We start from the raw sequence: 24,970 nt of genomic DNA, 5'->3' as shown, positions 1-24,970 counted from the left end.
ATTTAGTGTGGGCCAACGGATGGGATGAAGTCACGGATCAAAAGCAACCTGGAGATCGGAAACCGTCCGGCCGTTCGGGTGAAAAAGAAGGCCAATCAGTGAGAAGACATCGGCGCTGCCTGGACGGAGTCCGCGGACCCCGCATCGAGTCTACGGGTCACAAAGTGTGAGGAAAAACCTGATCGAATGGGTCGGAGGCAGGTCGGGAGATGGTCGGACAGAGGTTCGGCAGGTGCCAGGGACCAGGGGAGACAAGCGAGACAGATATGCCCCGAGTCCGTTGGCTTGATCGGTGGGGGGGGGGGGGGGGGGAGTGGTTTAAAATCCTTTGTCTGGACTCTGGCGAGGGGTGGGATGAGGGAAATGAGATGCCACGGTCGGAGGCCGTGGCAGCGAGGGAAGCCATTGGCAGGGTGTCAGGGGCGGAGGGGAGGGTCAAAGGAAATGGACTATTAACATGCGAAGGGAAAAAAAAAAAACTCGACTGGTCAGCCGGGTCTGATTCTGATTCTGCCCCGAACCAAGCCGATAACCTCATCTGCTAAGCTTCCCATGCCCTGACCGCAGCAGTGGCCCAGTGGCAATTGCAGGTTGACTCTGGCATGCTTCATGGCCCGTGGGGGCCAGTCAGGCTCTTCCATTGGCAGGTGACAATCAGGGAGGCTCTGGTTGGTGAAAAGACGCTAAAAGGGTTCATCGTGAACCAAGTGGGGAAGACAATGTCTTGCGCTAATATTTGGAGAGGCCAGGAATAGATGCTAAAGCAATGCTAGTGGTTAGTGGTCCAGTGGGATGTCGATAGGGGTGGATGGCGGTGCGGTGGTAGCCGGAGAGGCGCCGTTGTTCCATGGATCAGGCACTACACTGTAGAATCCCCAATTGACCTAGTAGACGGAAAATAGACGGAATTGGGTTTGTTGATGTGAGCTGCACCAATCCCTGTCATAATCAGCTTCTAGAGGTTTCAGGCGTTGGTCGGCTGCAGGAACAGGATGGAGAGAAAAGCCACCATGGGGGCGACAGGAAGAATGTAACGAGAAGAAGAGAGAAGAAGAGAGGTGAACTGAGAAGGGCCCCCAAGACCGGAGCTGGGAAAAGCGCAAGTGAAACAAACCAACAAGAGGCTGTGTAGGGGCGCGGATCGTCGACCAACTCGGCATCGCTTCCGGCGGAGAAGCTCGTTCACTGTTAGTCTGTTAGGCTGGCTTTACCTTCGCATCCGGGCAATCAGGGTCGCTCAGCCTTGTACCACTACGGTTGCGACTGGGTCGGATTCAGTCATCCTGGCAGTGATGGCCCTGGTGCTTCCTTCCAGTTCATTTCTTCTCTTTCGGCCCCTCCGTTAGCGTTAGCGTGGATGTTGTCATGGCTGGTGATTTGCTCGCCTTTATATGCCTCGCCGGTCGCTCCCTCGACTTTAGCCTTTCAGCCGTGGCTCTTTGTCTCTCGTTGCTTCTTCTGCTATAACATACCACTTTCCCCCGCGATCTTCTTTCCAGTTGAACGCTTGACAGTCTTTACCCTTCCACCCATTTTACCCATCCTCCATCATCCACTATCCACTCATCTACTTATCCACTCACCATCAACCACCAACATGTTGTTCCGCGGCCTGTCCCTGACAGGTGCTCTGTGCATCAGCAGCTGCGCGGCCCTCGCCCTGCCCGACCCCCAGTTCCGGGCCACGGCACACTCGCATCAGATCAACCTGCCTGCCACCCCTTGCGCCTTTTCCGACTCCAGCTGCTCTGAGGCCCTCGACCCTATTTCCCACCTGGTATGCATGCCAACCCCGCCGCACTGGCATGGCATGTACGCAACACTAACCCCCCCCCCCCACAGACCATTGATTTCTCCACCGAGAATGGCACACTCACAGCCAACAAGCAATCAATCTTCCCCGCCACCGTGCCGATGCAATTCTCCGCAGACCGCAAATGGGACACCGGCATCCAAGCCGTCCAGGTGGCCTACTCTCTCGACGTCCGACCCCTCCCCGCTCGTCCTGGCGCCGGCCTAGGCGATATCTACTATCTGAAGCTCCGCCTCTTCGACCTGCACGGTCGCCCTGCCACCCAGAACTCGATTGCGATCGGTCTGGTCAGCGATGCCGACAGGAATCTGCATCTGACCGTCATCGACCCCAACGGCACTCGCGAGTACGGCCACGGCAACAAGATCTGGCAGATGAAGGCCTGGAAGTCGCAGCTCGAGTCCTACTACGAGACCGCCAAGGACGCCGTCAAGGACGCTGTCAAGAACTGCATCAAAACCGGACACACCCAGCACGAGCACATGCACGACGCTGCTCCCCCCACCCCCAAGCCCAACCTCCAGGAACACCACCACTCCTCCACGCAATACCCCCCGGCATTCAAGATGCGCCAGAACGGACAATTCCTGTGGACCGGCCAGGAGGGCGTCATGCGTATTGCCCGGCCCATCATCCTCCCCGCCCTCATGGGCATCCTAGCCGGTGGACTGGCCTGTGTCATGGGCTTTCTTCTCGGCCGCTTCGTCATCTCCGTCTACCTCTGCGCGGTCGCCCGCCGCCAGCAACGAATCCCCATCATCCAGATCGAGGACGGAGAGCCCGTCGTCTCCGAAAAAGAAGCCCTCATCCAGAAATACAGCGATCAGGACCCTGACGCTCATCCATCTTTCGAATGATTTCCCTTATCTTCTCTCATGCATCTCTACGTCTTGTCTTTTTTTCTTTCTTTCTTTCTTCCTTTCCCTCTTTCTTTTTCTTTTTCTTTTTTTCTCTCTGATTCCATGTTTATGATATCCAATGTAGCATACATACCCTGATTACCAAATATGAATCGCATGATCCAAGTGACACCCACTACCACAATCACAACTAGACCAGACCAGTCCATAATCCACTCTTCTCACTGAATAAACATCCAAGGCCGGCTGGCCCAATGGTAAGGCGCTTGACTACGGATCAAGAGATTGCAGGTTCGAATCCTGCGTCGGTCAAATTTTTGCTCTTCTTCGGTTACCCTCCATGGATCCCATCGTGGGTTGGTGATGTGGGGTGGGGCATAGCATAATTTTTTGCCTCAGAAGGCAATTATTCCGGATCCACTCTAGGCTGCACCCGAGAATAAACGCACTGCGCTAGCCCTCTTCTGGCGAGACCTTTATTCAGTTAGACCCAGGTCAGTGCTAGATAGTCCCTACCCTACATAGTATCTAGTAGTGAGTATGTAGTAGATTTCTAGTACGTAGTGACAGAGGCCAGTTTCTATTACTGTGTACTGTCAAAGGTACTAAATACATCAGTGGGATGTGTTGGATCCACGGTAGGGTCCTCGCTGGTACAACAGTAAAGGCGGAAAGGAACAACGGAAGCACGGACGGGACAGGTACTACTTACATAGATCGGAAGATTGAACTCAAAATAATGTGACTGTGAATGTGATCTCCGCTTGGTCTGGTTTATGGGGTTTCAATTTTTTTTTTTGAATACTATTATTATCATTATTATTATAGGGAGGTAGATTTTTGCAGAGCTTGGAAGATGCTGTTCGCTATCCTGTCTTCCGAGGTGTTGTTGATGTAATTGAGGCGATCATATCTACTCGGTGGTTATTGATTGAAGGGAGTCTGGAATTTAAAATTCGGACTTCCTTATAACCGAACTGTACCTCCCTCGCACTCGGTTATTATTATTATTATTATTATTTTCCATAGTATTTGCTCAAAACCCGATTGATTATATTACTCTTATCACTAACCCACTTGACAATGGACAAAGAACTATCCACCCAACCACCCAACCGACCAACCTCATCACCACCTCAATTTCATCCCCACCCTCACCCCGCCCCCACTCTCTGTTCATACTTCTTCATAGTAGTACTAATATGTAGTATGATAGTAGACGTGTACTGAATCTCAAGCACACTCCACCCCCAAACTAACAACCGTCACCCCCTGCGCCTGAAAGCACTCCGTCTCCGCACCAAGACCCACACTCTCAACCACCGTCCCATCGACACATCCAGCCTCGGTATACAGACTCAACAGAGGGGACGTAGTCGCGTCCTCGCACGCCCCGGAGGATACATACGCCGAGAAGGAGTTGATGGGGATGTCCTCGATGTTGACGCAGGCTAAGGCGGCGACGTTGGCGGTTGTGATGATGGGGGCCGTGCAGTTTGCGGTTGAGTAGCTTGCGTAGCTGATTATCGGGGTTGTGGCTGCGAGGGAGAGGGGGAGGAGGAACTGTTGAGACGGGTTAGGTCGGGATGATACGGGTGTTGGATTAAGGGGGGGTACCGTGAGTGTGAGGAGGGAAGGCATTTTAGGCTATAGTACTATGGCGTTGTGGTGGTTGCGTGGTGGGTTGGATTGGGTTGATGATGGTGGGATGAGTTGGGTTGGATGAGTTTGGGCTAGCAACTTAAGAGGTGATAAGTGGCGGTGGTAGTTTGGGGTGATTGGGTGGTTTATATAGCCAAGCTGAGATTTTCGTGAAGGATGGAGGGATGAGGGTAGAACTTAGATAGATGAGATAGATGATGATGATGGAGAATTTGTCAATGATTACGGGGATATGTTTCTTTGAGTAATATTGTGGAGGTGTTTGTCAGCTCGTGATGGATTACTGGTGCGGAGGTCGATGGATGCGCTGTAGTTGGTCTAGCGGATCGTAAGCGATGGGGTCGTTTTGATGCCTGCATGTAAAGCTTAGCCTGACTTGGAAAGTGAGGTCATGTATTTTGATGTAAGTTGGTGTATATGTTGCGGGCTTGGATGGGAGTCATGGTCGTTGTCTGCTAGGTCCCGTAGTTGACAAAGGCTTCGGAGACTGCGTAGTTCTAGTGAAGACATATGAGTGCGCCGCTTGAATAGAATCAATCATTGACCCTGGCCCCCTCGAGAAGTCCGCCTGACCTGCTCCTTCTCCCGGAATCATCCTAACCACTCCCTCGCATTCCGGAGAAGCCACCTGCTAGCAAGAACGCAGCACAGCCCGCATTAGGAAATTGTTTAGACACTATTCTCTGCAGAATCCATCATACTAGACACTACCAAGCCAGCAGTGATGAGATGAGTGGGCTATGTACCCCGTGGTCTCGGGCACCGACGCCAAGAAGAGCGGACATTCTTGGCAGCAGTCATGGGCCGTGCCGAGGTGGGCTAGACTGGCGGGTTATCTTGCACCCGCTTAGCATTGAGTTTTGCGGAGTGACGGCCTGGACTCCGTATTCAGGCAATATCGGAGGTATAATGGGGGGTGAGGGGGGATTATGCTCGGAGGAGAGCCAAGAATTGAAAACTTGTCGAGTCCATCAAGCCTGACCGAGATGTCGCAGATGGTCGCTTGCTGAATCACAAGTTGTCCGGCTGAATAGTACACAGAATATATTATCTCGTATTGCTAAGACTGTTTGGGCTAGCAGAATTCTGGGGCTGCATGATTCGGTTAAACTTGCCCGGGCTTACTCTTAGAGTAGTAGATACGGCGTGTTACCCAGGTTTAGCTTCTTGTGGCACTTGTGCGTCATTTGAAATCTAATCCTGTTGCCTCTTAATTGAATTTATACCAGTCATCATCAACTATAGGGTCCTGCCTACCCCTGATCATCAATAAAGCTATACCAGTTAACCACCGACAATAGGAGCCTAAAGCAGGGAAACAAGGCCGTAAAATCGCCGGAATGATTGAAGCAAGAGAAGTCTTAAGCAACAGAGGTTAGCTTGAACTTATTGAAATGACGCGTGATCAGCAATTAAGAATCACCCGCCAGCAAGACACGTTTGCAACCATGACGTCTTTGGGGTCTTAGGAATCTCGGCATTTTCGTAGGACTTCCGGTTTGGACGCGCACATCATTGCCATGGGTCTTCTCCTTCCGTGATTCAGACAGTTCCTCTGGATCATCGGGCATGAGATGAGCGTAGTCAGCATACACGTCCAGCGGGGCTTGTGTCGGTCGCTTAGTGGTTTGCCAATGGGTTTCGTTAAACAAGCCATGCATCCATTCCTCATTTATCTTCATCATTTTGTAACCCACGGCGCTTCCGTTGATACAAAGTCCTTGGATACGAAGCAGATCACTTGGGCGACTGCAAATGGGGACAACCTTTCCACCAAAGACATTGCTCTCCCATGCAGTTCCTGCCTCACGACAGGTCAGTCCGGGTGGGGTAAGAAAAGCTCGAGATTGTGCATTGAGTTTCCCGCCACGGATCATGCGGAATTCGAGGACATGAGCGATTCCGTGACCGATGCAGACTGCAAGAAACACAAGCGCGGATATTTTGGCGTTGTCGGACCTAATGGATAAGAGAACGCTGATGAGATCGTAGTTTAGAACTACCAAGTCGCGAGGCGAATCGGGACGTAAGGCAGTCTCTGCACAGCATGACGAACCAATATTCATGTCGGGATTGAAATCGAAATCTGGTATGAGGTTCTGGATGCTTCTGACAACTTCATCCTTGGTGACATCGACCAAATGGTCTTCTGTGATAAAGATGTCATTGTCATCGGGTTGTTTCCGCCGAAGGAAAACGCTGTAGCTTGCCCAATGGTGGAGGATTATGCGTGATATCAAGAGCAAAGCTGGTTCAAGCTTGCCATATACGATTTGCTTGATTTCCTCCTCCCCGTGGAGCATTATGAACTTTTCGCGTGGGAACAGGTTTCTGTTGTCCAGAGTGCAGAATCCATCCGGGAAGTCTTTAAAACCGACTTGGGGGAAGTGGGCACCCTTGAAGCAGTATGGGATGTCGAGGGAGCTTCCAGACATCGTGAATGATCTGGTTCTGAGTTTTCAGGTGAAGCTAAATGGAGGTGACTAGCAAAACGACAACTGGGAAAAAAACTGGCGAGGGATGGCTGACGAGGGGACGACTGATGAGGAGATAATAACTGATAAGCGGACTTGAAAAGTGTGGAGTGGGGAGGTGAGGAGTGTAAAAACGAAGGAGGAGGGATTGGAAAGAAGAAAGGGTGACAGCATAAAAGGCATTCCCTCCCGGAGGCTTAAACCGGAAGTTGGCATCACAAGGGCGTCAACTGCAGTGAATAAGTATCAGCAGAAATTTTCGCACCCTTTCGTAATTATTCGGTAATGTCGAAGGTTATGACAAATTGATCCCTTACAAATTCATATCGTACACATCACCAAGGTATCATAAATCGTAAAACATCGAAGAAAACAACGCTAACCTGAGAGAACAACAGCACAATAAAAGTACATCTCGAATGGCGGCGACAAACATTGTCCAACGCTCAAATCCATCTCGCACACCCCAACCGACAATATAGACGGGCAGGCAGACATGCCAAATCTACATTTTCTCACGCATGCCCTAGGTCCATCAGCACCATCGCGATAACTATCTCCAACGTCCGAAGGAATCACTTACGTCCCAGCGGCCGCGCCCGCTGCGTGATCGACTTGACCTGATCCTGCTTCATCTTGGCAGCACGAGCCCTAGGTACGACTTCGTTAGAAGAAGTCCCACAAAAAAGGAAGGAAAGAGGGAGTAAAGGAGAGAAGATGACGACATTGATCAAAGGAAGGGAAAAATACTCAATCTTAGCCTCTTCATCCAACCTCCTGACATGTTCTCTAGCCTCACGCACGGCACGACGCGAAGCCACAAGGGCGCGATCAGCCTCGCGCTCGGCAGTCTCCGCACGCGAGACCTGCTCCTTAGCAGCGCTCACAGAAGGGTCTTCACGTTTGCGGGAGCTGTTGCTACCGCCGAAGATGGAATGGCTGTGGCTGTGGCTGTGGCGGGAGGAAGGGGAAGCGGAGCCACGGCTGGAGTGGGAGCCGGAGGATCGGTGGGAGGATCGGTGGCCGTGGTGGGTGTTGGGATCGTCGATACTGCTGCGGTCGGAGCTGGAGACGGAGGAGCGGTGGAAGAGGGGCATTTTGTATTGATCTTCCTGTGGGTGTGGGGAGTGGATTTGGTCGCTCGGGATGCTTGTATTGTATGTGTGGGGATATGGATGGGATGTAGAAATGCTGGTGGCTGGGATGGGATGGAGTGAGTATATATCTCCTTTATTGTTGGGGAAGAGCGATGGGTACGTCAGTGGCGGATGATAGAAAACGGTCTGGGGGTTAGTTTAATTAATCAATGCTTAATGTGTGGCTAGAGTAGGGTGATAGGTGGTGTCGATCATTGGAGGTGTGATGTTGTGGCCTCATTCCCACGTGTGATGGATGGGGGTGTTTTCTCCAGAGGTCACGATAGATAGGACCAGGGGACACGGGATGACGATATGTCGGTTGGAGGATCAATGGGAATTCGGCGTTGTGTCGCGATGATGTCAAGGCTGATATTTGTGCCGTCCGATTAATGAAGCCCGGGAGGATGGGATGATTATTGGTGGCCGATCTGCGGTGACATCAGGCCGGACGTGGCACCGCCATTATGGCCCGTCCAGGGTGATCCTTCCTGCACTATTTGTTCCGTGTCAACAATTTGCTGGCATATGTGAGTTTACCTTTAGGTATCCTTGTATTTGAGGGTATGCTGCATTTGAGACGCTAAGTGGTTCAATGATAGAGTTCCATGTATCGACTAGAAAGCTTGTAGAAGAAACTAATGCCTTAGCGACGGCTTGCTAATCGGGCAGGCAAGAAGGTATCTGAAGTTAGGTAGATAACTGCAAGTGTAAGAAGTAATAGTTCAGCATTGGCAGAGAAGGCCAAATTGATGCCATCCCCTCTTACAGTTGAACATGCAACGTAGTCCACCGGGCTGCACCCAGCACGCAGACATACATTGCCAACATAGGCATTAGCGACACCTCATCCATCGAGAACCAGTGTACGTCTGCCGCAGGTTAACTCCTCAAAATCAAGATGACGCAAATGATAATCTTGGCAGATTGAAAAGCAGTGATGAAGATCTTCAACGTATTCAAATGCGCTTCAATAACCATAGCCCCGACTCTCCAGTCGGCCTCCTCGTAGACGTTTGACCGCTTGCCGTCACTATTGTACCAACCCTCGGTTCGCAGTCATCTGACGCGGCCAGTCGGTGCATGTGATTATTTTCTTTCAAGAGAGGACTTTTCTGAGACTGGGGTAATTGATGGTGAGTACGAGAGTAGCAACAGAGGGGAGTGTCTGTTCGCGGCCGATCCATCCTGCGCAGGGCCAGTGCTTAACCGCGCAGTTAACGCGATTCAATACTGTGTCACCGGATTGCTGATCGTGGAGAGCTTTCCATTGATATTTATCATTCGGGAAGGTTCTGGGTTAGGAGTGGTATGTTTGCGAGGAGAGGATTGGTTGGTGAGGGCTATGCCCAGGAGGACGAGGAGGTGTTCCAACGGCCAGTGTCATGCCGGTTGTTGCGACTATCGTTGCGACTGTTATTGCGCCTTTTCTTGTAGCACCTGCTCTTGCTATCTTCCCTGGGAAGATTTCCTTGCACAAGCATCTCGGAATGACGGCGTCAAGGATGGGCAGAGGTAGAAAACGCCGGTGCCTGATGGCTGCCATTTTCAGGCACCTCGGTATGATGACTTCGAAGAAGAGCCAAAGGCAAACGTGTGACATTTTTGGGTCCCTCACAAGATGACTGTAAAAAGAATGGAAACTCCGATCCAGGCATGATAAATTCGTCAGATATCCGACGCGTTTCTCATTGTAGGCAGGTATCACCCATAGAGGAAAGGGAAATGATGGACATGGAGACCTAAATTGTATTTAATTTGGTCAAGAGAGTCTGTCAGTACTGGTAGAGACAAAGCAATAACGAAAGCAAAAAGAGAAAACATACTTCAACGGTGATAAATCAGTCAGCTTTCGACCGTTTCCTAACCGTAGATAGATGTTACCCATAGAAAGTCAGTCGGGGGTGGTCCGGAAAACAAGATAGACTAAAAAAGAAAGCTAACTTCGATCACGATAAATCCGTCAGGTATTCGACCATTTACTAACGGGAGATGTCAGGGAGGGAGAAGAGAGAAGCGATGGAGATGGGCGAGTAACTCTTGACCATAAACATGACGATTATGCGATGTAACCCAATCGAGGTTGATTGATCGGCTAGTGAGATGACATCGTGTCCATTGCAGAAAAAGACAAAGGAAAGAGAGGATTTTGAGAGTGGTATTTGATTGGATGGGGAGGGGGGGGGACGAGTGGAAAAATATATGAAAGAAGCAAGGCAGGGAAAGGAAGTAAAGAAGAGAGGGAGGAAGAGCAGCGAGGTTCAGTTTGTGATCAACGCGTGTTGGAGATGGCGTGGTCCGCGTCTATGTTTCAGGCACCTACTCCTTCGGCGGCATTTGGGAAAGCAGTTAAAAACACACGCAGGAAACTTTTCAACTTCTTCATCTGATTGTAAATTCTGCTATCGGGGCCTCTCAAAAGAGGAGGGCTTAAGAACCATTGAAGAAGATATTGAATTTTGGAAAATGATAACCACATAGTTGAGCTTTTTATATCTTCTCCAACGAGTGGCTGCCCCACTCCAAGGTGAGGCTCAATACCCTCGCTGGCGGACTGGTACCCTGCCTTCTAGAAAAGCCAGACACCCATTAATCGAGCAGGTCTTGAAAGGTTCAGAAAAGAAAGTCAACTTCCCAACCCGGGTCCCAGGAAATCAAGGAATGGAGTATCAGCAAGTAAGAGACAAGCCAACCCTTTCCGCTGGGAGTCGGGTAGAGTATTTTATCAGTCAGTCATCAGAGCAGTGCTCAAAAGATATCGAGCAAAGAGATTCACGGGCGCAATCGCTCTTGTCTCGAATGAATAGAGCTTTGACTGGCGAATTGTAATCTGCGGACCACCCATGCATGCATATAAGATTCTTGCATGCTTGGGTCTCACATATGATAGAAGGAGAACAGGAAAATGTTTCTCAGCTGGGAACTGATACTCGTACTTGGTAACATCGATTTCAGGCAATTCCATCCTGGTTCCATCATCAAGCGTTCTCCAGAACAGCTTTTCTTGTTCTTCTGGATCCTCAACCTTTCTTTGGTTCGCACGACGCTTCATGCAATCCAACAACGCTGCAAGCTCCCCGTAAAGTATCCTATTTTCTTGGGCATGGTCGCAGAACTGATATGTGTTTGCGATGACATGTGGATTGATGACTCCATTCTCTCCTTCTACCTCTAGTCTTTCAGAGTAGTGCCAGGAGTACCCATGTGGATACGGTCGATATGGAGGGTCAAAAGCGAAAGGACTGGGTAAGCTAGACTTCTGTTAGAGAATCCCTTAGTAGTGAAAAAACAAGCATACCAAATCTCATGAATCCTTCGACGGATAACAAGCTCTCTAGACACACAGGTCTCTATGAAATTGCAAGATTCCAATGCGCAGTCCAGCGTATCTTCGCTTTCTGCATCATAGTCGATGAACGGAAGCATGGTAGCTGGGTCTCTAGGATACGCCCGAAGCTCTTCCAGCGACATCGGTTCAAACAGAACAGGTGGGGCATCGGCGTGAGACACAATGCTCATATCTTCAAAATTAAACTGAGAAACATGGCCAATGTTGTACCTTTCTAGATCCACATGGCCATCTGGAACAGATTCCCGGTCCTTTACCAGTTTCTCCCACAAGGAATTCAGCTTCTTCCGGACGATGCTAGTGTGGGAAGTCATATTGAAGGCCTTGCGGACAAAAGATCTTGTGCCTGCGAAGCATCTGAATAGATAGCTAGGAGGAAAAAAATATAAAGGAGGATGAGAGGAAGAATGAGGGCAGAGGAGGGAAACTTAAAAGAAAGAAAGAAAGAAAATAGAAAGAGAGGAAGAAAATAAACGGGGCAACGCACCTCTGTCAGGACGACATCATACCTGTATTCACGCAGGAATAGTTTACCACAAACATTTTGAACAGACTCCTCATCAATAACCCAATATAAAAGATATCGATCAATAAATGTGAATAATCATGTAAGAGATTCAAGTGAAGAGTCTCCCAGGTTATGCGAACACCTTAGCAGCGAAACAAGATAAAAAAAAAAGGAGAAGGACAGAAGCAAAAGTAAGCAAAGAGAAAGCCCTGTCAAATATACGAAGAGACGAGTCTAGGATAGCACCTGGACCTACGTTGTTAACTAGACCAGGACCTCGGTTCAAAATCGGAGTCTTTTCCTTTCATGCCCCATTATCAGCCCCCTTGATAATATCAGCTGCCTTCTCCGCCACCGCAAACACCGTCGCTTGAATATTCCCCCGAGGAATTAGCGGAATAATACTAGCATCCACAACCCTCAGATTGCGACACCCGTAAACCATCAATTGATCATCCACAACACCCCCGAGATCCCTCGGCATCATTGCCGCCGTGCCCACAACATGGTAATGCGCCACGATGCGGTCTCGAGTAAGCTCACGCGCCGTCTCCAGACTTGACACTTGCTTTGGATGGTGCAATCTCCGCCCATTCGGCTTCAACAACGACGCCATGGGCTCGGTCTCAGCCAGAGTTTCCAGCCACCGCACATGCCGTGCCTGGAGCTCCAGATCTAGCGGATGCGACAGCATTTTCGGGTCGAAGATTGGTAAAACTGTCGGGTCTGGTGAGGAAAGATGTACGAATCCACGTGAGAAAGGCCGGTTAAGCACGGCCACGATGCTGACAAAACATTCTGGCTCGCTCATGCCGTAGATAGATTCCCTTGGGGCTGGGGCCTTTTTCGGGCGTGATTTGGAATGGCGCCATTGTGTATTGTCCGGTTGGCTCGTCGACGTCTTCGAGCAATTGGCGCAGGATTTGATATTGCGCGGTTCGGCTTTGGGGGACTTCCTTATCCAGATACCGTTTTAGCAGGCCCTGGAGTTCACCGTCCCGCAGCTCTGGGAGAGTCATAAAGGCTGAAGAAATGGGACAGAGACCGAGTGGTCCTGCTCCCGAGCTTTGCCACGCCTCCATGGCGACTTTGGCAATTTCTGGGTCGCGGAGCGCCTCGCCTGTCACCTGTCCGTCGGCTACTTCCCAGCTGAATGGGACAAAGCCGTGTTCTTGTAGGTTCTCTCCAACGTTCGGGTTGTTGATGAGCGGTTCGATTCCGTGGGTTTGAAGAAGGTCTGCGTTACCGATACCGGAAAGCTCGAGTAAATGGGGCGTCTTGATGGCACCAGCAGCCATAATGACCTCTGTTGCGGCAGATATCGCACGCCGGATGCCGTCTTTGCCAACAAATTGAACACCCGTCGCAATGACATCGCCTTCTCGTGTCTTGTCAAGGATAATCCTCTCCACTAATGCTTCCGTGACTACCCTCAGGTTTATCCTTTGGGCTGCTTCATCGTCATAGTACGCGACACCGGCATGACTGCGTGTGCGGGAGGTGGCGTGAATGGTTCCCGGATTGCAGGAAGGCACCAGTTGCCCGACCCGACATTGGGTCGCCTGTCAATCGGTGGTTCAAAGCATCGAATGTTCTAGGCCACGCAGCGTTGAAGGCGGAAAATGGCCCATTGCCAAAGGAAACATGCACGGGGCCACTGGTGCCCTGTACCGCCGGGTCGATATAGTCGAGCGACAGCTGGTCGCGAATCTCGTCTGAAGGAGGAGTAAACGTCTGTGATTTGCGGATGTAACCAGACAGACATCCCCAGTTCCATCCAGAGTTTCCTAGTCTCTCTCCCATGCATCAATATCGCTGCGACTGGGGTAGATGGCCATGCCCAGATTGATGGCAGAGGAACCGCCCAAAGTGCGCCCGCGGGGCTCGGCGATGCGTCTGCCGTTGAGTGCTTCCTATTCGAAATATGATTAGCGAGAGGCGCCAAGGGGGAAAATAGTTGAGTTTATACCTGTGGCGTACTGGTGAGGCACCAGTCAAATTCCGGATCAAAATAAGTGTTGGCAGCTAGACCCGGAAGAGTGATCCGGGGATCGCCGACACTATTGCCTCCAGCTTCTAACACCAACACACTGAATCTCGGGTCTTCCGAGAGTCGATTCGCGACGACCGACCCCGCTGTCCCTCCGCCCACAACGACATAGTTATATACCTGGTGGAGGTCATATAGGGACGAGGTATCGGCTACCATTGTGGTGAGTTCAACGAGTTCAGCGGCAGGGTGCATGGGGATTCAAATGGAGTAGCTGTCACGGACTTTAAATACTTGTTATCGCGGTCAGATCCACTAGTCATATAACAAAGTACACGACCCAGCGAACAGGAACAAGGTGCAGATCCACTGGTGGGACTGACACGGCACATGCGGCTGTGTGATGGCCAGGCACTCTGGGTGGGCAGGCTGCTCTAACCTCCACTTGGTGAACACACCGTTCAGTTAGCTCCAACAACGTCTGCGAGTCAGCCTGGGACTGTCATGTTATTCATGCAAGTCATACGAAGGAGTAGTGACGTAGGCGATCTACCTGGGGGGCCTAGATAAAGGAGAAAGCCCGGTTCATGGTTGACGACGCGATTGCCGGGGACCAGTTTCAGCACGGTCATTTTACAGAATTGGAAACGCCATGCTTGGAACTAAATGCATTCAAGTATAGCTTCGATGGATATAATTCCTGTATGCCGTCACTATTTCATACTGTGTAGCTTTATTGGGATTGGCTTTCTTTGATTGATTCCTTTTAGCGCCTGATCTGCACTTTCTTTGTACACATTCCTATCATGAGGCACCCTGACCGATTTTGCCACCATGTCATCCAGACAGACTCGACAAACACTTAAATAAGATGTCTGCCCATGTCATGATCTTGTATGGAGTACATGGTTGAAGTAAATAGTAAAAGATGGCGGTGACGTATGATCTCAGGACACCACTGTCTCGGAATCCAGCCATTGTTGTGACACTTTTTGGCGTGCTTGCAACGATTACGACAGTGTTGCGATTTTATGCTCTGGGAATCCATCGAATCAAAGCAGGAGCATCGGACTATTTGATTTTAGTGGCCTTGGTAAGATATTTCCTCTAGTAAATATTCCAAGCTAACATCTCAGTGCCTTGTTTATGCCGGCATCGCTTTGCAGTATATCTGTGCGTGGATATTTAGACCCAAATACACGACGAAGCTAACAGATGCAGTTACTATTCGTGGAGGAACAGGCCGTCATGTTAGCGATATCGACCCGGTGGCAATCATTGTCACGCTCAAGGTGCGCAGAATGCCGTTTTAATGAGATTGGAAGGAGCATGGCAGTCTGGCTAATACACAACCAGAGTGAGATCGCACTGGAGGTTGTCTATGGAGTTGTCATGGCCGTGACCAAAACCTCCATGATGCTCTTCTTCAGCCGTATCTTTGGCAGGCAGCGTTTTTTCAGGATTTGCACCACTATCGTCATGGTCATTTCCTGGCTTTGGGCCACCAGCGTTATCCTGGAAGCATTTCTGACCTGTCGCCCGCTCGCGTACAATTGGGATATAACTATTCCCAATGGAGTCTGCGGCAACCGACACGCAGCGTATATTGTGGCCGGCATGCTAAACCTCCTCACGGACTTGATGGTAATGACACTTCCATTACCTCATGTTTGGAGACTGCAGTTGGGCACTCCAAAGAAATTGGCTTTGTGCTTCGTTTTCTGCTTAGGATTACTGTGAGTTATCCTCCTCAATCCGAGAAATTCATCTGACGGTCCAGGGTATCGGCCATCAGCATCGTTCGTCTCTTCTCGCTCATAGCCATTGATTTCACCGACGTCACATATTCCGCGCAGATGGGTATAATGTGGAGTGTGCTGGAGCCGGAACTGGCCGTCATCTGTGCCAACATGCCGCTGCTTAAGACATTCTTATCGCGCATGCTCCCCAAGGCCTTTTCCACCCAAGAAAATCAGTATGGTGTGTCGGGTCCGCAATCTGTCGATCACCTGCAAGAGGAGGGGGGGATATATTTGACAGATCAACTGAGCCACGAGCTAACGCGGACGAAAGTCATCGTGGGATCGCCGCCTCGGACAGGGTACAAATCGAAAGCGGACCTCTCAGTTTCGACCACGCCGACGATCGACGAAGACGAGATGGACCTGGTGCATCATAAATCCCCTAATGCAATCACCTTTACGCAGGAATTTGATGTCGAGTATGAATCATCGCCGGAGAAGGAGAGTACTTAGTGGGGTCTTGGTGGAGTTGCCGGCACAGGGTCGAGCGCAGTCTGAGGGCAATAATATATATTGGCTGAGCTTTATTTTGAGCAGGACTGGTCTGGAAACATTCAAGTCCTGCTCGTAGAACTTTTCAATTCAAGATAAGAAATAATTTCTGTCTTATGTTTCAAAAAATGATATGTAGCGTTTGGCTAAGATTCTGAAATGAAGGTGTTGAGTTGATGAAGCGGGTGTTCAGTGCGACGATGATAGACGCGTCCGGAAGGCAGCCGATCCCCGGCACCACCAAGGCATCAAGGCACCGTGGCACCAACTGCCAAGGCACCCTCCGCCAAGGCACCATCCAGGCACTATCCAGGCACCATCCAGGCAGTGTTCAGGCAGTCCAGGCACCCGCGCCAGGATCCAGGCAGAAACCGGGCAACCATGGCGGCACGAACCGCCAGCCAATCCGGGGCGGGTCTAGACTCTCGACGGGGCGCCATTTTCCACCTTCTCGTATCGACACTCACTTTTTAAACATGAGAAGGTCGACGCGCACCGTCGAACGCGATCTTTGGCAGTTCTCTGTCAAGATGCCTCTTATATACCAACTTCTCCTGGGTCTTGTTTTGACCCTGCTCATTCCTCTCTGGCCAAGCAACACCTTGCCGTTTCTACACCTTCTGAGGTCCCTCACCACGACACCCATGATGGACGGCATCTCTCTGGCCCAAAAGGCTCAGCTACACGAAGTTGCAGACCTCATGCTGGAGATATACAAGACTCTCGCTGCAATGCGCTACATCGATGCTCAGGCGATCAATCCCGGACCACACAACGTCTCCGATCTTCTGTATGGTCTAGACCCCGCAGTCATCTACCTCTACAGCATACTACCCTACATCGATAAAGATTTCGCGACAAACACGGCTTTCTTCAACGGCGGCATATTTGCGGATTTCCGGAAGTCTGATGACGTGGAACAAGGCCGTGATCCGTTCTATGGGAGTCCCTCCGAAGAGAATTTCGAGGATGAAGATGGGCCCTACATGCGTCCTTGGGTGACACCGTTGTCTTTGCTGGGGAACCACGGAAGCGCCATTGTCTACGATACCCGACAACACCATATTTGGATTATTGACCAGGAGGGATGGTCCTCCACCGACCCCGCGTTGGAGGGCGTAGAGGACGGAGAGCCAGACAGCATCAACCGCAATTACTTCGCCCATATTGCAAACCGTCCGGCCGGAGATGTGCTTCGGGATATGGTGCGCTGGTATCGTGAGTTAAAGGAACTACCGGGTGGTACTGAGTACAGCGACCTCTGTTGGGATCATTGGGATATGGATCTCAAGTCTTTGTTCGAGAAGAATGGGTGGCCGGACAATTTCGATGGCGACGCTTTTCTGGTCGATCAGGCGAGGGAATTCTGCGCGCTGAGAGCCAAGGGAGATGCAGAGAACCCATTGGGTGAGGTCAAGAAGTTTACGGACTGGAAGAATGGGAAGGCGGATCGTGCTAAAAAGGCCCAGGAGGCACTGGATGCTGCTCAAAACTTGAACGAGACGTGGAAGGCTCGGTTCGAGCTCTGGAATGCAGAGCGATCTGTACTCAGAAACACCGAGGAACTGAAGAAGGCGCAGCAGGAAGCCGACAGATTGTGTCCCAATGGAGTATGTCAGAGACCAGAGGACTTGCCGCTCTGGGAACTGGTCGCCGTTCAGCGGGAGTTAGGCTGGAAACAAAACGACCTGAGCTATCATCGCGATTGGGCTGAAAAATCCAAGGAGTCCGATCCCGAGGAAGCGAAGACCTACCGGGCCGCATTTTATCTAGCGGAGAAAGAGGTAGCAACTTACGAGAAGGCCTACGAAGCTGCCAAAGCCGACGCAGACCGACTTTGTCCGGGCAGGTCACCAAAGTCTGTGGCCGGAATCAAGGATTTGGATCAGGATGATACAATGAGAGATGTCCAAAGACGAACCGAGCTCGATGTGATCTTGACAAGGGAGCTTGATGCTCTGCGAGAATGGGCTGCTCAAATTCCACCCGAGGCTAATGAAGCTAAGGGAATGGCCGACAATCAGATTGAGGGGCTTGACAAGTCAGTCGAGGATAACCAGGCTGCATTGAAGAAAGCCCAGGACTGGATCGCTGAAGAGAAAGAGAAAGAGTAGTGGCTACCTGAGTCTTGCTTCTCCCACACGGGTGTACTAGTCATTTGCGTCGCTTTTTTTTTGACCATCTTTTTCCATTTCTCTTTGAACGATATACAACATGTATAACCTGGCATGCTTGGCTGCTAATATACAAAAGGTCTTCCACCTTCAAAGGTGAACCATTTCTTTATCTTCCATGATCCCTCTTCGCAATGAGAGCTGTGAGAAACTCCATGAATCGGGCAGGAGCGTCGTCTGAAAATATGGTGGCTTCACTTTCTGTGGACCGCCGGATGAGTTCTCGTCCACGCAAGAACATGTCCTTCTCATACGAAGCCAGAGCGCTTTCTAGCATTGCATTGTCATTGGAAAAGCTTGTGCCCTTTCCGCAGTGTTCCACGACAGAGTCTGCCAGAACGACAGCATCATGCATGCTGCAGTTGACACCTTCACCAACGAACAGTGTCGTCGCATGTGCAGCATCCCCCAGAAGGGTAACCCCGCGAGACACATTACGAGCCCAGCCGACTACCTCTGGGTCGAAACGATATAGCGGCCAAGAGCGGAAGGGCCCCTCAGCGTTTGTAACAAAGGCTTTGAGCTGTGGGCCGTGGGTCGCGAAGTAATCACTCGAAGACGACAACAGGCTGCGCATAGCCTCTGTTCTGTCGGTGAGATCGTCGGCTATGACACTGCTGCGATGGCTATAGAAGTTCTCGGGTACAGTCAATCCAAAGTACACACGATACGTCCGGTCGGCGAGCTGCTGCACAGCGATCGCTTTCTTGTTGCCGATAGCTAGCATGCCTCCTGAACCTGCCATTTCCCTGGCCATCGCATAACTCGGGTTATCAATGGATAGGCTCCCTTCAATGAACATCTTGCCAGAATACACGGGTTTAGTTGGCGTGAGCTGAATGCCATAGCATTAGTCGCTATCTAGATGATGGAGCTTCGTTGGTCCACTTACCAGAGGACGGACCTTGCTCCAGGTGCCATCGGCACCAACAATCAGTCGGAATCCGGATGCAGAGCTGCCGTTGCTGAAGCGAATGATGCAACCATTGTCCCTTTCCTTATCCGAAGGCTCTTCGTCCGTTCTCCTCTCCAAGGCACTCACACCATGACCCCAGCGAATCTTTTCCGACGGAACTGAGTCCAACAGCAACTGACGAAGCTGCAAGCGGTCGATCTCCGGAGAATTGCGGTCATCTTCACCGAACATGACAACAGTCTCGCCATTTGGGTCCACAATGTGCATCCGCGAGGCATCCCACCGGGCGAACTCTTCACTGAATCTGTCAAACAAACCCGCTCGTTTGAGCGCCAACTGACCGGAAGGGCCATGAAGATCAAGGGTGCCTCCTTGCTGCCATGGACCTGGTACGGGTGACTCGTCGCGCTCGAAGACGACATAGTCTGTGATTCCGTTCACCTCCAGGAGTCGGGCAAACAGTAGCCCACTTGGTCCGCCACCGATGATGGCGATGGACGGGTTCATTGTTGATGTCTTTGAGTATGTGGAAGAAAATGATAGAAGAATATACAGGCACGGTAACTTATGATCGACCAAGACCAGAGACATAGCCGACCTTTATAACCTCATGGCTGTCTTGACTCCTCTGGTCACAACTACTTGCTCATCGTTTAGGGCTTCATGCGACTGGCTACCACCGGACGGCTCCGGAGGGTTCCCCGGAGCAGTTCATGCTCATTGGCCCATTGGGATCTCGGCTTTTGGTAACCCTCCGAAATCCGCCAATCGGCGTGGCGGGTCCCGGACCCCCCGGAACAGGCTCCGACTTTCTGCCTTTACGTGCTCGAATTCCATCTGTGCTCTTTTTCCTCACTAGGGATGATCGGGGGTCTTCCGGAAGTCCAGATAGAATGGAATCCAGAAAGTCGTTGGAACAAGGCCAGGGACTTGCGCGATTTGCGGTAAGGAAAACGCCAATCATTTGACCTGCTTGCCACTCACATACATCGCTGCAGTGTGACCACTGCCAACGGAAGAAACTCAAGTATGGCTCACTTTGCAGCGGTTTTATGTGGCATTACTGATATTTGGGAGATGCTCCCGGGAACTACCCAAATGTAGTACCTGCCGGGCGTGGCCTGGTGGTTGCGAGTATGGGCGCGACAGGTCGTCTTCTCCTCGGGGAAGCTTCAGTCGTCGGTAAGAATGTCAATATTATAATCACTAGACCGAGGTTGATTGGCTGACTGAGGGCTTTTGAAGTGAATGGAAAGAGAGCAGTATTGAGGACCGGTTGCAGCGCCTCGAGCGGACGGTTCAGTCTTTGAACGACTCAGTTGAGAAAGCCTTGCAGACAATCGCGCAAGTCTCTCAGAGAGAACCGTCACATAGGGAGGGGTTACATAGAGAGCCGCCCGAAGAAGGGCCATTCCAGTCCCAGAGAGACTTGCTTTGGAGAGAATCATCCAAGAGACCGCCCCAGAGACCGCCCCAGAGACAGACCTCCCCCAGACACACTTCCCACCTACAGACTTCCCAGAGAGGAGGCGGTACTCAAAAGCGAGACTCTTCCAATCCAACAACTGCAGCAGAGAGTAATAAAGATTCGCTTTACATCGCCCCATCGCATTCGTTCTCCTTTCTGAGTGACACGTCAGTCAACATCGAGGCAGTTCCTGGCTCACTGAGCGAAGCAAGTCGGCAAAACGCTTACTCGGAGCTTCAATATCTATCAAAAAGTCTTACCACTGCGCGGGTTGATCGCCATCCTTCAGAAGACATGAACACTTTCTATGTGCCCTCCAGGGCTATGGGATACCGCTTACTGAGTCGTAAGCTCGCGTCTCGCTGCTATTTTACCTGCGTCATGACTAACTTTGAGCTCATTAGAAGTCCTGGAGTGCTCTGAGCTTGCCGAACCATTCTTCCGCATGCCTTCAGAAGACGTGATAAAACAGGTATTATTCGAACCAGAAAGCGTCCAGGAGAAAGCGTGGGTTGTCTACATCAATTATCTGCTGCTATCCAACACCTCGCGCGACCATGACGACAGTGAAGAGAAAGTGATCCTCCGGCATAATGTGAAAGTTGCGCTGAACGATAGCAACATCTTTCTTGAACCACGCGAGGCCAATGTGCAAATGTTTGCTTTGCTAGCCATGCATGGCGAGGATTATGCTGCACCAAATCTATCCTGGATGCTATTGGGTCACGCGTGTCGGCAGGCTGAGGCCCTGGGATTCCATTTCCCGGCCCCCCAGCTTTCCGAATCACTCCAGGAACAACGGCTGTGTCTATTCTGGCTCTTGTTCATGATTGACAAGTCTTGTGCTCTTGCCTTCGGCCGTCCGGCATTCTTGCCGACAACATTGTATCGCGATGTCCCGCTCCCATCAGACCGCTCCTTACTCCTATTTCGTCCCCATGATATCGCAGAACCCAGTAAAGCGCCCACTGTTTCACATGCCTCTCACTTCGGTAGCCAGTTCCTTCAAAGATCATTTGACTTGGCCAAGTTGATGGGAGCTGCGTTGGAGGCTCTAGCAACAGGGGCGGCCTCGCCCACAAAGAATAGGATTGGGTCAAAACTCGACACTTGGTATTTGGAAGCAAACAGGGTTCGTCAATATTTGATGTCATTACGGCTTTAAATTACTCACACAATGTCCAGGGACTATCAAGAACCGTTGATCTCGTCAGCGCGTCATCGAAAAACACCCATGTTTACGAGATGAGATTGGGAATCGATAGCCTCAGGTTCCAGTACTTGCACCTCAGGATTCTGTTGCTCAAGGGGAGTGAGCCGGACTCGGAACAGTGCCTAGAGTTTGCTCGCGAAGCTATTGGAATTCTGCCGTCAATGGTGTCGAACTGGAGCTCGGTGTACAATGGAGTCATGTGGTATGTGCACAATTTCTGCCCCAAGATATTTCACTCACAATTCTACAGGCAACTCCTCTACTTCCCCTTCACCCCTTTCTTCGTGATCTTCGAACATATAATCCACCACCGTGGCCCTCTGCCAGCCCTCCAGCGAGATTTAGGTCTTCTAGCCATAACAATGAACTACTTCGCCGACATGCAATCGCAGGTGTGCCTGCTGGCTACTGTCTGCTCCCGCCTCCAGCATGCTGCCGCTGCATTCCTTAGACTTGCGCGGGTTCATGTCTTCCAAGCTGAAACAAGCAATGTTGCGAATCCATCTCGTCTCTCAATTACGCCACAGATTGACAGTGAAACTACAGACGCGGCTCACTGTTGCACTCAGACTGACAACAGTCCTGACCCTGTTAATATAGGGGAACTAGATCTCGCTACCTATCTCGAGTGGCTTCCTTCCGACATCAATATGGACAGTACATGGTCACTTCTTGGAACAGAGGGGCAGAATCCGACTACTCGCCCGTCTGCTGGAGGAGGTAGGCGGGCGTTCGATACGACCTTCGACTGGTTCTCGTGGGATGCATACTACGCTGGAACTCAGGCCTGAATATTAATTGATCTTATGGATTGCTCTATTACAACCGAAAAAACAAAAAAATAACCACGCGTTATCTGAATCTATATCTCGCTTCCAAAACGCTAATAAATTGCAAACCAACCCAATATTCCAGTCCAATCTCTAAAGATAAAATCAAAATAGAAGAAGCCAGCCAAGAGATTACCATCACCTCCACATCCGATACTCCCAATCCTTCAAGACATCCCAATGCGTCGACACCCACAGATCAAACGAATTCCACGGATACACGAACCAGTTTTTACCTGTGTCCTTATCCACGAAATACTGTATACGCTAGCAGTTAGCACCCACAACCCCGATCAATCTTGAAAAAAAAAAGTAAAAAAAAAAAGGAAGAGAAGGGAGCAGAACAGAACATACACTATCACACCCCCTTCCCCCATGCACCAGCCCCTCCATCGCCCGATGCAGCCTCCCATCCCACTCCCGCTCACTCTCCTCCTTCACCTCCACCGAAACCATCTCATCCTGCAGAATCGGTCTGATTACCGAGATGGTCATGTCAACCGCACTACCCACCCACATATATATTTATCAGTATCATCCAAACACAAACCCATCCCGGATGGTCAAAATGGAAAGGAATGAAGAATGAAAAAAAAAAAAAAAAAAAAAAAAAAAACAGTGCAAGGGAGTTAGACATACCTCTCAATAATCTGCACCGTCGACGTATACAACCTCCCTGAATTCGGGCCCAACAAGTAAAAGAAATTGGGGAACCCGTGCATCGCCACCGTCTTGAAGGTCGCTTTGTGGCCGTATTGCGTCCAGTGCGTGTCGCGGGTTTTGTGGGAGCGGCCGTGCAGGGGGGTGGTGTATTGGGTTAGGGAGAAGCCGGTTGCTAGGAGCTGGAGCGGGCATTAGGTACTTGGGTTTCAAGGGGAGGGGGAGGGATGGGTTGGGGAGAACGTACAATAACATCGACCGGTACTTCAGCGCCAGAGCGGGTACGGATCGAATTGGCGGTGATTTCGGTGATGGGGTCGTTGGTCAGGTGGAGGTTTTGGGCGGTGGAGAGGGTGGTGAGGTAGTTGCGGTCGAAGATGCGGCGCTGGATTTATCATGCTATCGTCAGTTGGCTGGCTGGAAGGGGGATAGGGCTGGTTGGATACATTGGGTGAGGGGTGTGTGTGTGTACCTTGCAGCCGAATTCATAGCTGGGTATGAGGAGGTCCCAGTATCTTTCTACATCGGCAGTTAGTCGCAAAACATCGCTAATGATTGAGATGGGGAAAGAAGGTATGAGCGTACTAGGAGCCATGCTTTGCACATATTCCCGACTTGCTTTCTCAGAAGCCTTTCGACCGTGTTTGCCGCTTGGGGTGGTTCGGAATTGGAAGAAGGCGGTTTCCATGTATAGAAGCATGAAGAGGCGGAGGAGATAAAGCAGGATGGGGATGTGGCGGAAAAGAACCCTCCATCGTGGTGAGATGTCGTAGTTTGTCGCTTCAACGATGTGGTGAGGTGTCTGTGGTTATACGATTAGATTAGATGGTGCGTGATGAGGTTGGCAGATGGATGTGGATTTTATATTACTCTCATGAATTGAGTGACAAATTTAGCTTTGTCGACTATCGCTGGGACGAGTTGGACGGCGGATGCTATCACAATTAGTATTGACCTGGAAAGGGGGGTAGAGAGAAGAGAGTACCTCCATTCCCAATAACAGCCACATGTTTGTTTGTCAGATCAACATCGTGTCTCCATCTCGCAGTGTGCATGATCTGGCCCTGGAAGGTCTCTGCGCCAGGGATATTCAGACTGTTCGGGTTGACAATCCCCCCAACAGCAGAGATCAGAACCTGGCATTCCTGTGTGAATGACAGACCCGTCCTCAAGTCTTGTAGTGTGACAATCCACGTTTGTGTCTTCTCCTGCCAAACGGCACCTGTCCATTCAACTCCACCCGTGAAATGGCGGTCCACGCCATACTGTGTCGCGACATCGCTCAAGTAGCCGAGGATCTCTGGCTGCGAGGGAAATACTTTCGTGAAGCCGGGGTTGGGGGCGAAGGAAAAGGTGTAGCAGAATCCGGGGACGTCGACGGCGCATCCGGGATCTGCACGGGTTAGGGCTGTCAGTTCGGGTCTTGGGAGTAGTATGGGGGAGGGAGGTACGGACATGTATTTGCCCACCAGGCACCTCCGATGCCGGTCTGACGGTCGTAAATCCAGTAATCTTCTGTGTTGAAGTTTCTCTTCAGCTGGCATGCCATTGCGAGGCCGGAGATACCAGCCCCGATTATGATCACTCGGCGTGGTGGCTGTGATGAGAGATCCATGACGACGT

At 50.8% G+C, this 24,970-nt stretch overlaps 11 protein-coding genes and 1 non-coding gene across 12 annotated transcripts; 5 read left to right on the top strand and 7 right to left on the bottom strand.

Annotated features, from left to right (window-relative positions):
* Window positions 1-1,347: 1,347 nt before the first annotated feature.
* BO70DRAFT_359728 (uncharacterized protein) lies at window positions 1,348-2,844 on the top strand. The gene is made up of 2 exons (XM_025542604.1): window positions 1,348-1,777; window positions 1,843-2,844. The coding sequence occupies exons 1-2, from the start codon at window positions 1,598-1,600 to the stop codon at window positions 2,668-2,670; spliced, it is 1,008 nt and encodes a 335-aa protein (XP_025401819.1). The 5' UTR covers window positions 1,348-1,597; the 3' UTR covers window positions 2,671-2,844.
* Window positions 2,845-2,913: 69 nt separating this feature from the next.
* On the top strand, window positions 2,914-2,985 carry BO70DRAFT_t90. The gene has a single exon. It is a non-coding gene; the product is annotated as a tRNA-Arg (tRNA).
* Window positions 2,986-3,838: 853 nt separating this feature from the next.
* Window positions 3,839-4,743, bottom strand: BO70DRAFT_359727 (uncharacterized protein). The gene is made up of 3 exons (XM_025542603.1): window positions 4,712-4,743; window positions 4,291-4,653; window positions 3,839-4,236 (listed from the first exon to the last, which is right to left on the bottom strand). The coding sequence occupies exons 2-3, from the start codon at window positions 4,312-4,314 to the stop codon at window positions 3,907-3,909; spliced, it is 354 nt and encodes a 117-aa protein (XP_025401818.1). The 5' UTR covers window positions 4,315-4,653; window positions 4,712-4,743; the 3' UTR covers window positions 3,839-3,906.
* A 522-nt stretch (window positions 4,744-5,265) lies between these two features.
* On the bottom strand, window positions 5,266-7,077 carry BO70DRAFT_178548 (uncharacterized protein). The gene has a single exon (XM_025538421.1). The coding sequence runs from the start codon at window positions 6,768-6,770 to the stop codon at window positions 5,748-5,750; it is 1,023 nt and encodes a 340-aa protein (XP_025401817.1). The 5' UTR covers window positions 6,771-7,077; the 3' UTR covers window positions 5,266-5,747.
* Window positions 7,078-7,324: 247 nt separating this feature from the next.
* BO70DRAFT_394000 (uncharacterized protein) lies at window positions 7,325-7,906 on the bottom strand (the record flags this gene model as incomplete). The annotated part of the gene is made up of 3 exons (XM_025546426.1): window positions 7,325-7,335; window positions 7,393-7,460; window positions 7,560-7,906. The coding sequence occupies 3 exons, from the start codon at window positions 7,904-7,906 to the stop codon at window positions 7,325-7,327; spliced, it is 426 nt and encodes a 141-aa protein (XP_025401816.1).
* Window positions 7,907-10,349: 2,443 nt separating this feature from the next.
* Window positions 10,350-11,198, bottom strand: BO70DRAFT_419984 (uncharacterized protein; the record flags this gene model as incomplete). Its single annotated transcript, XM_025547505.1, has 1 exon — window positions 10,350-11,198. A coding segment is annotated over one exon (528 nt), but the record flags the coding sequence as incomplete, so codon positions are not given.
* An 879-nt stretch (window positions 11,199-12,077) lies between these two features.
* On the bottom strand, window positions 12,078-14,011 carry BO70DRAFT_419979 (GMC family oxidoreductase; the record flags this gene model as incomplete). Its single annotated transcript, XM_025547504.1, has 5 exons — window positions 12,078-12,643; window positions 12,702-13,287; window positions 13,355-13,589; window positions 13,625-13,715; window positions 13,772-14,011. 5 exons carry the CDS (start codon window positions 14,009-14,011, stop codon window positions 12,107-12,109), a joined length of 1,689 nt encoding a protein of 562 aa, XP_025401814.1. The 3' UTR covers window positions 12,078-12,106.
* A 1,200-nt stretch (window positions 14,012-15,211) lies between these two features.
* BO70DRAFT_259365 (uncharacterized protein) lies at window positions 15,212-15,816 on the top strand (the record flags this gene model as incomplete). The annotated part of the gene is made up of 2 exons (XM_025538896.1): window positions 15,212-15,528; window positions 15,573-15,816. Coding segments are annotated over 2 exons (561 nt in total), but the record flags the coding sequence as incomplete, so codon positions are not given.
* Window positions 15,817-16,572: 756 nt separating this feature from the next.
* On the top strand, window positions 16,573-18,412 carry BO70DRAFT_359725 (uncharacterized protein). The gene has a single exon (XM_025542602.1). The coding sequence runs from the start codon at window positions 16,617-16,619 to the stop codon at window positions 18,198-18,200; it is 1,584 nt and encodes a 527-aa protein (XP_025401812.1). The 5' UTR covers window positions 16,573-16,616; the 3' UTR covers window positions 18,201-18,412.
* On the bottom strand, window positions 18,385-19,722 carry BO70DRAFT_309881 (FAD-dependent oxidoreductase; the record flags this gene model as incomplete). Its single annotated transcript, XM_025540144.1, has 2 exons — window positions 19,153-19,722; window positions 18,385-19,095 (listed from the first exon to the last, which is right to left on the bottom strand). Coding segments are annotated over exons 1-2 (1,242 nt in total), but the record flags the coding sequence as incomplete, so codon positions are not given.
* A 315-nt stretch (window positions 19,723-20,037) lies between these two features.
* BO70DRAFT_419955 (fungal specific transcription factor domain-containing protein) lies at window positions 20,038-22,934 on the top strand (the record flags this gene model as incomplete). Its single annotated transcript, XM_025547503.1, has 6 exons — window positions 20,038-20,120; window positions 20,281-20,358; window positions 20,422-20,990; window positions 21,049-21,776; window positions 21,830-22,059; window positions 22,108-22,934. 6 exons carry the CDS (start codon window positions 20,038-20,040, stop codon window positions 22,646-22,648), a joined length of 2,229 nt encoding a protein of 742 aa, XP_025401810.1. The 3' UTR covers window positions 22,649-22,934.
* On the bottom strand, window positions 22,692-24,962 carry BO70DRAFT_385487 (flavin-containing monooxygenase; the record flags this gene model as incomplete). Its single annotated transcript, XM_025545744.1, has 9 exons — window positions 22,692-22,945; window positions 23,189-23,192; window positions 23,327-23,529; window positions 23,595-23,732; window positions 23,820-23,866; window positions 23,933-24,149; window positions 24,218-24,282; window positions 24,333-24,740; window positions 24,803-24,962. 9 exons carry the CDS (start codon window positions 24,960-24,962, stop codon window positions 22,826-22,828), a joined length of 1,362 nt encoding a protein of 453 aa, XP_025401809.1. The 3' UTR covers window positions 22,692-22,825.
* Between the last annotated feature and the right edge of the window lie 8 nt (window positions 24,963-24,970).

Source organism: Aspergillus heteromorphus, assembly GCF_003184545.1.
Source record: "Aspergillus heteromorphus CBS 117.55 chromosome Unknown BO70scaffold_5, whole genome shotgun sequence".
NCBI classification, from domain to species: domain Eukaryota; kingdom Fungi; phylum Ascomycota; class Eurotiomycetes; order Eurotiales; family Aspergillaceae; genus Aspergillus; species Aspergillus heteromorphus.
This window is presented reverse-complemented; position numbering and strand designations above follow the sequence as displayed.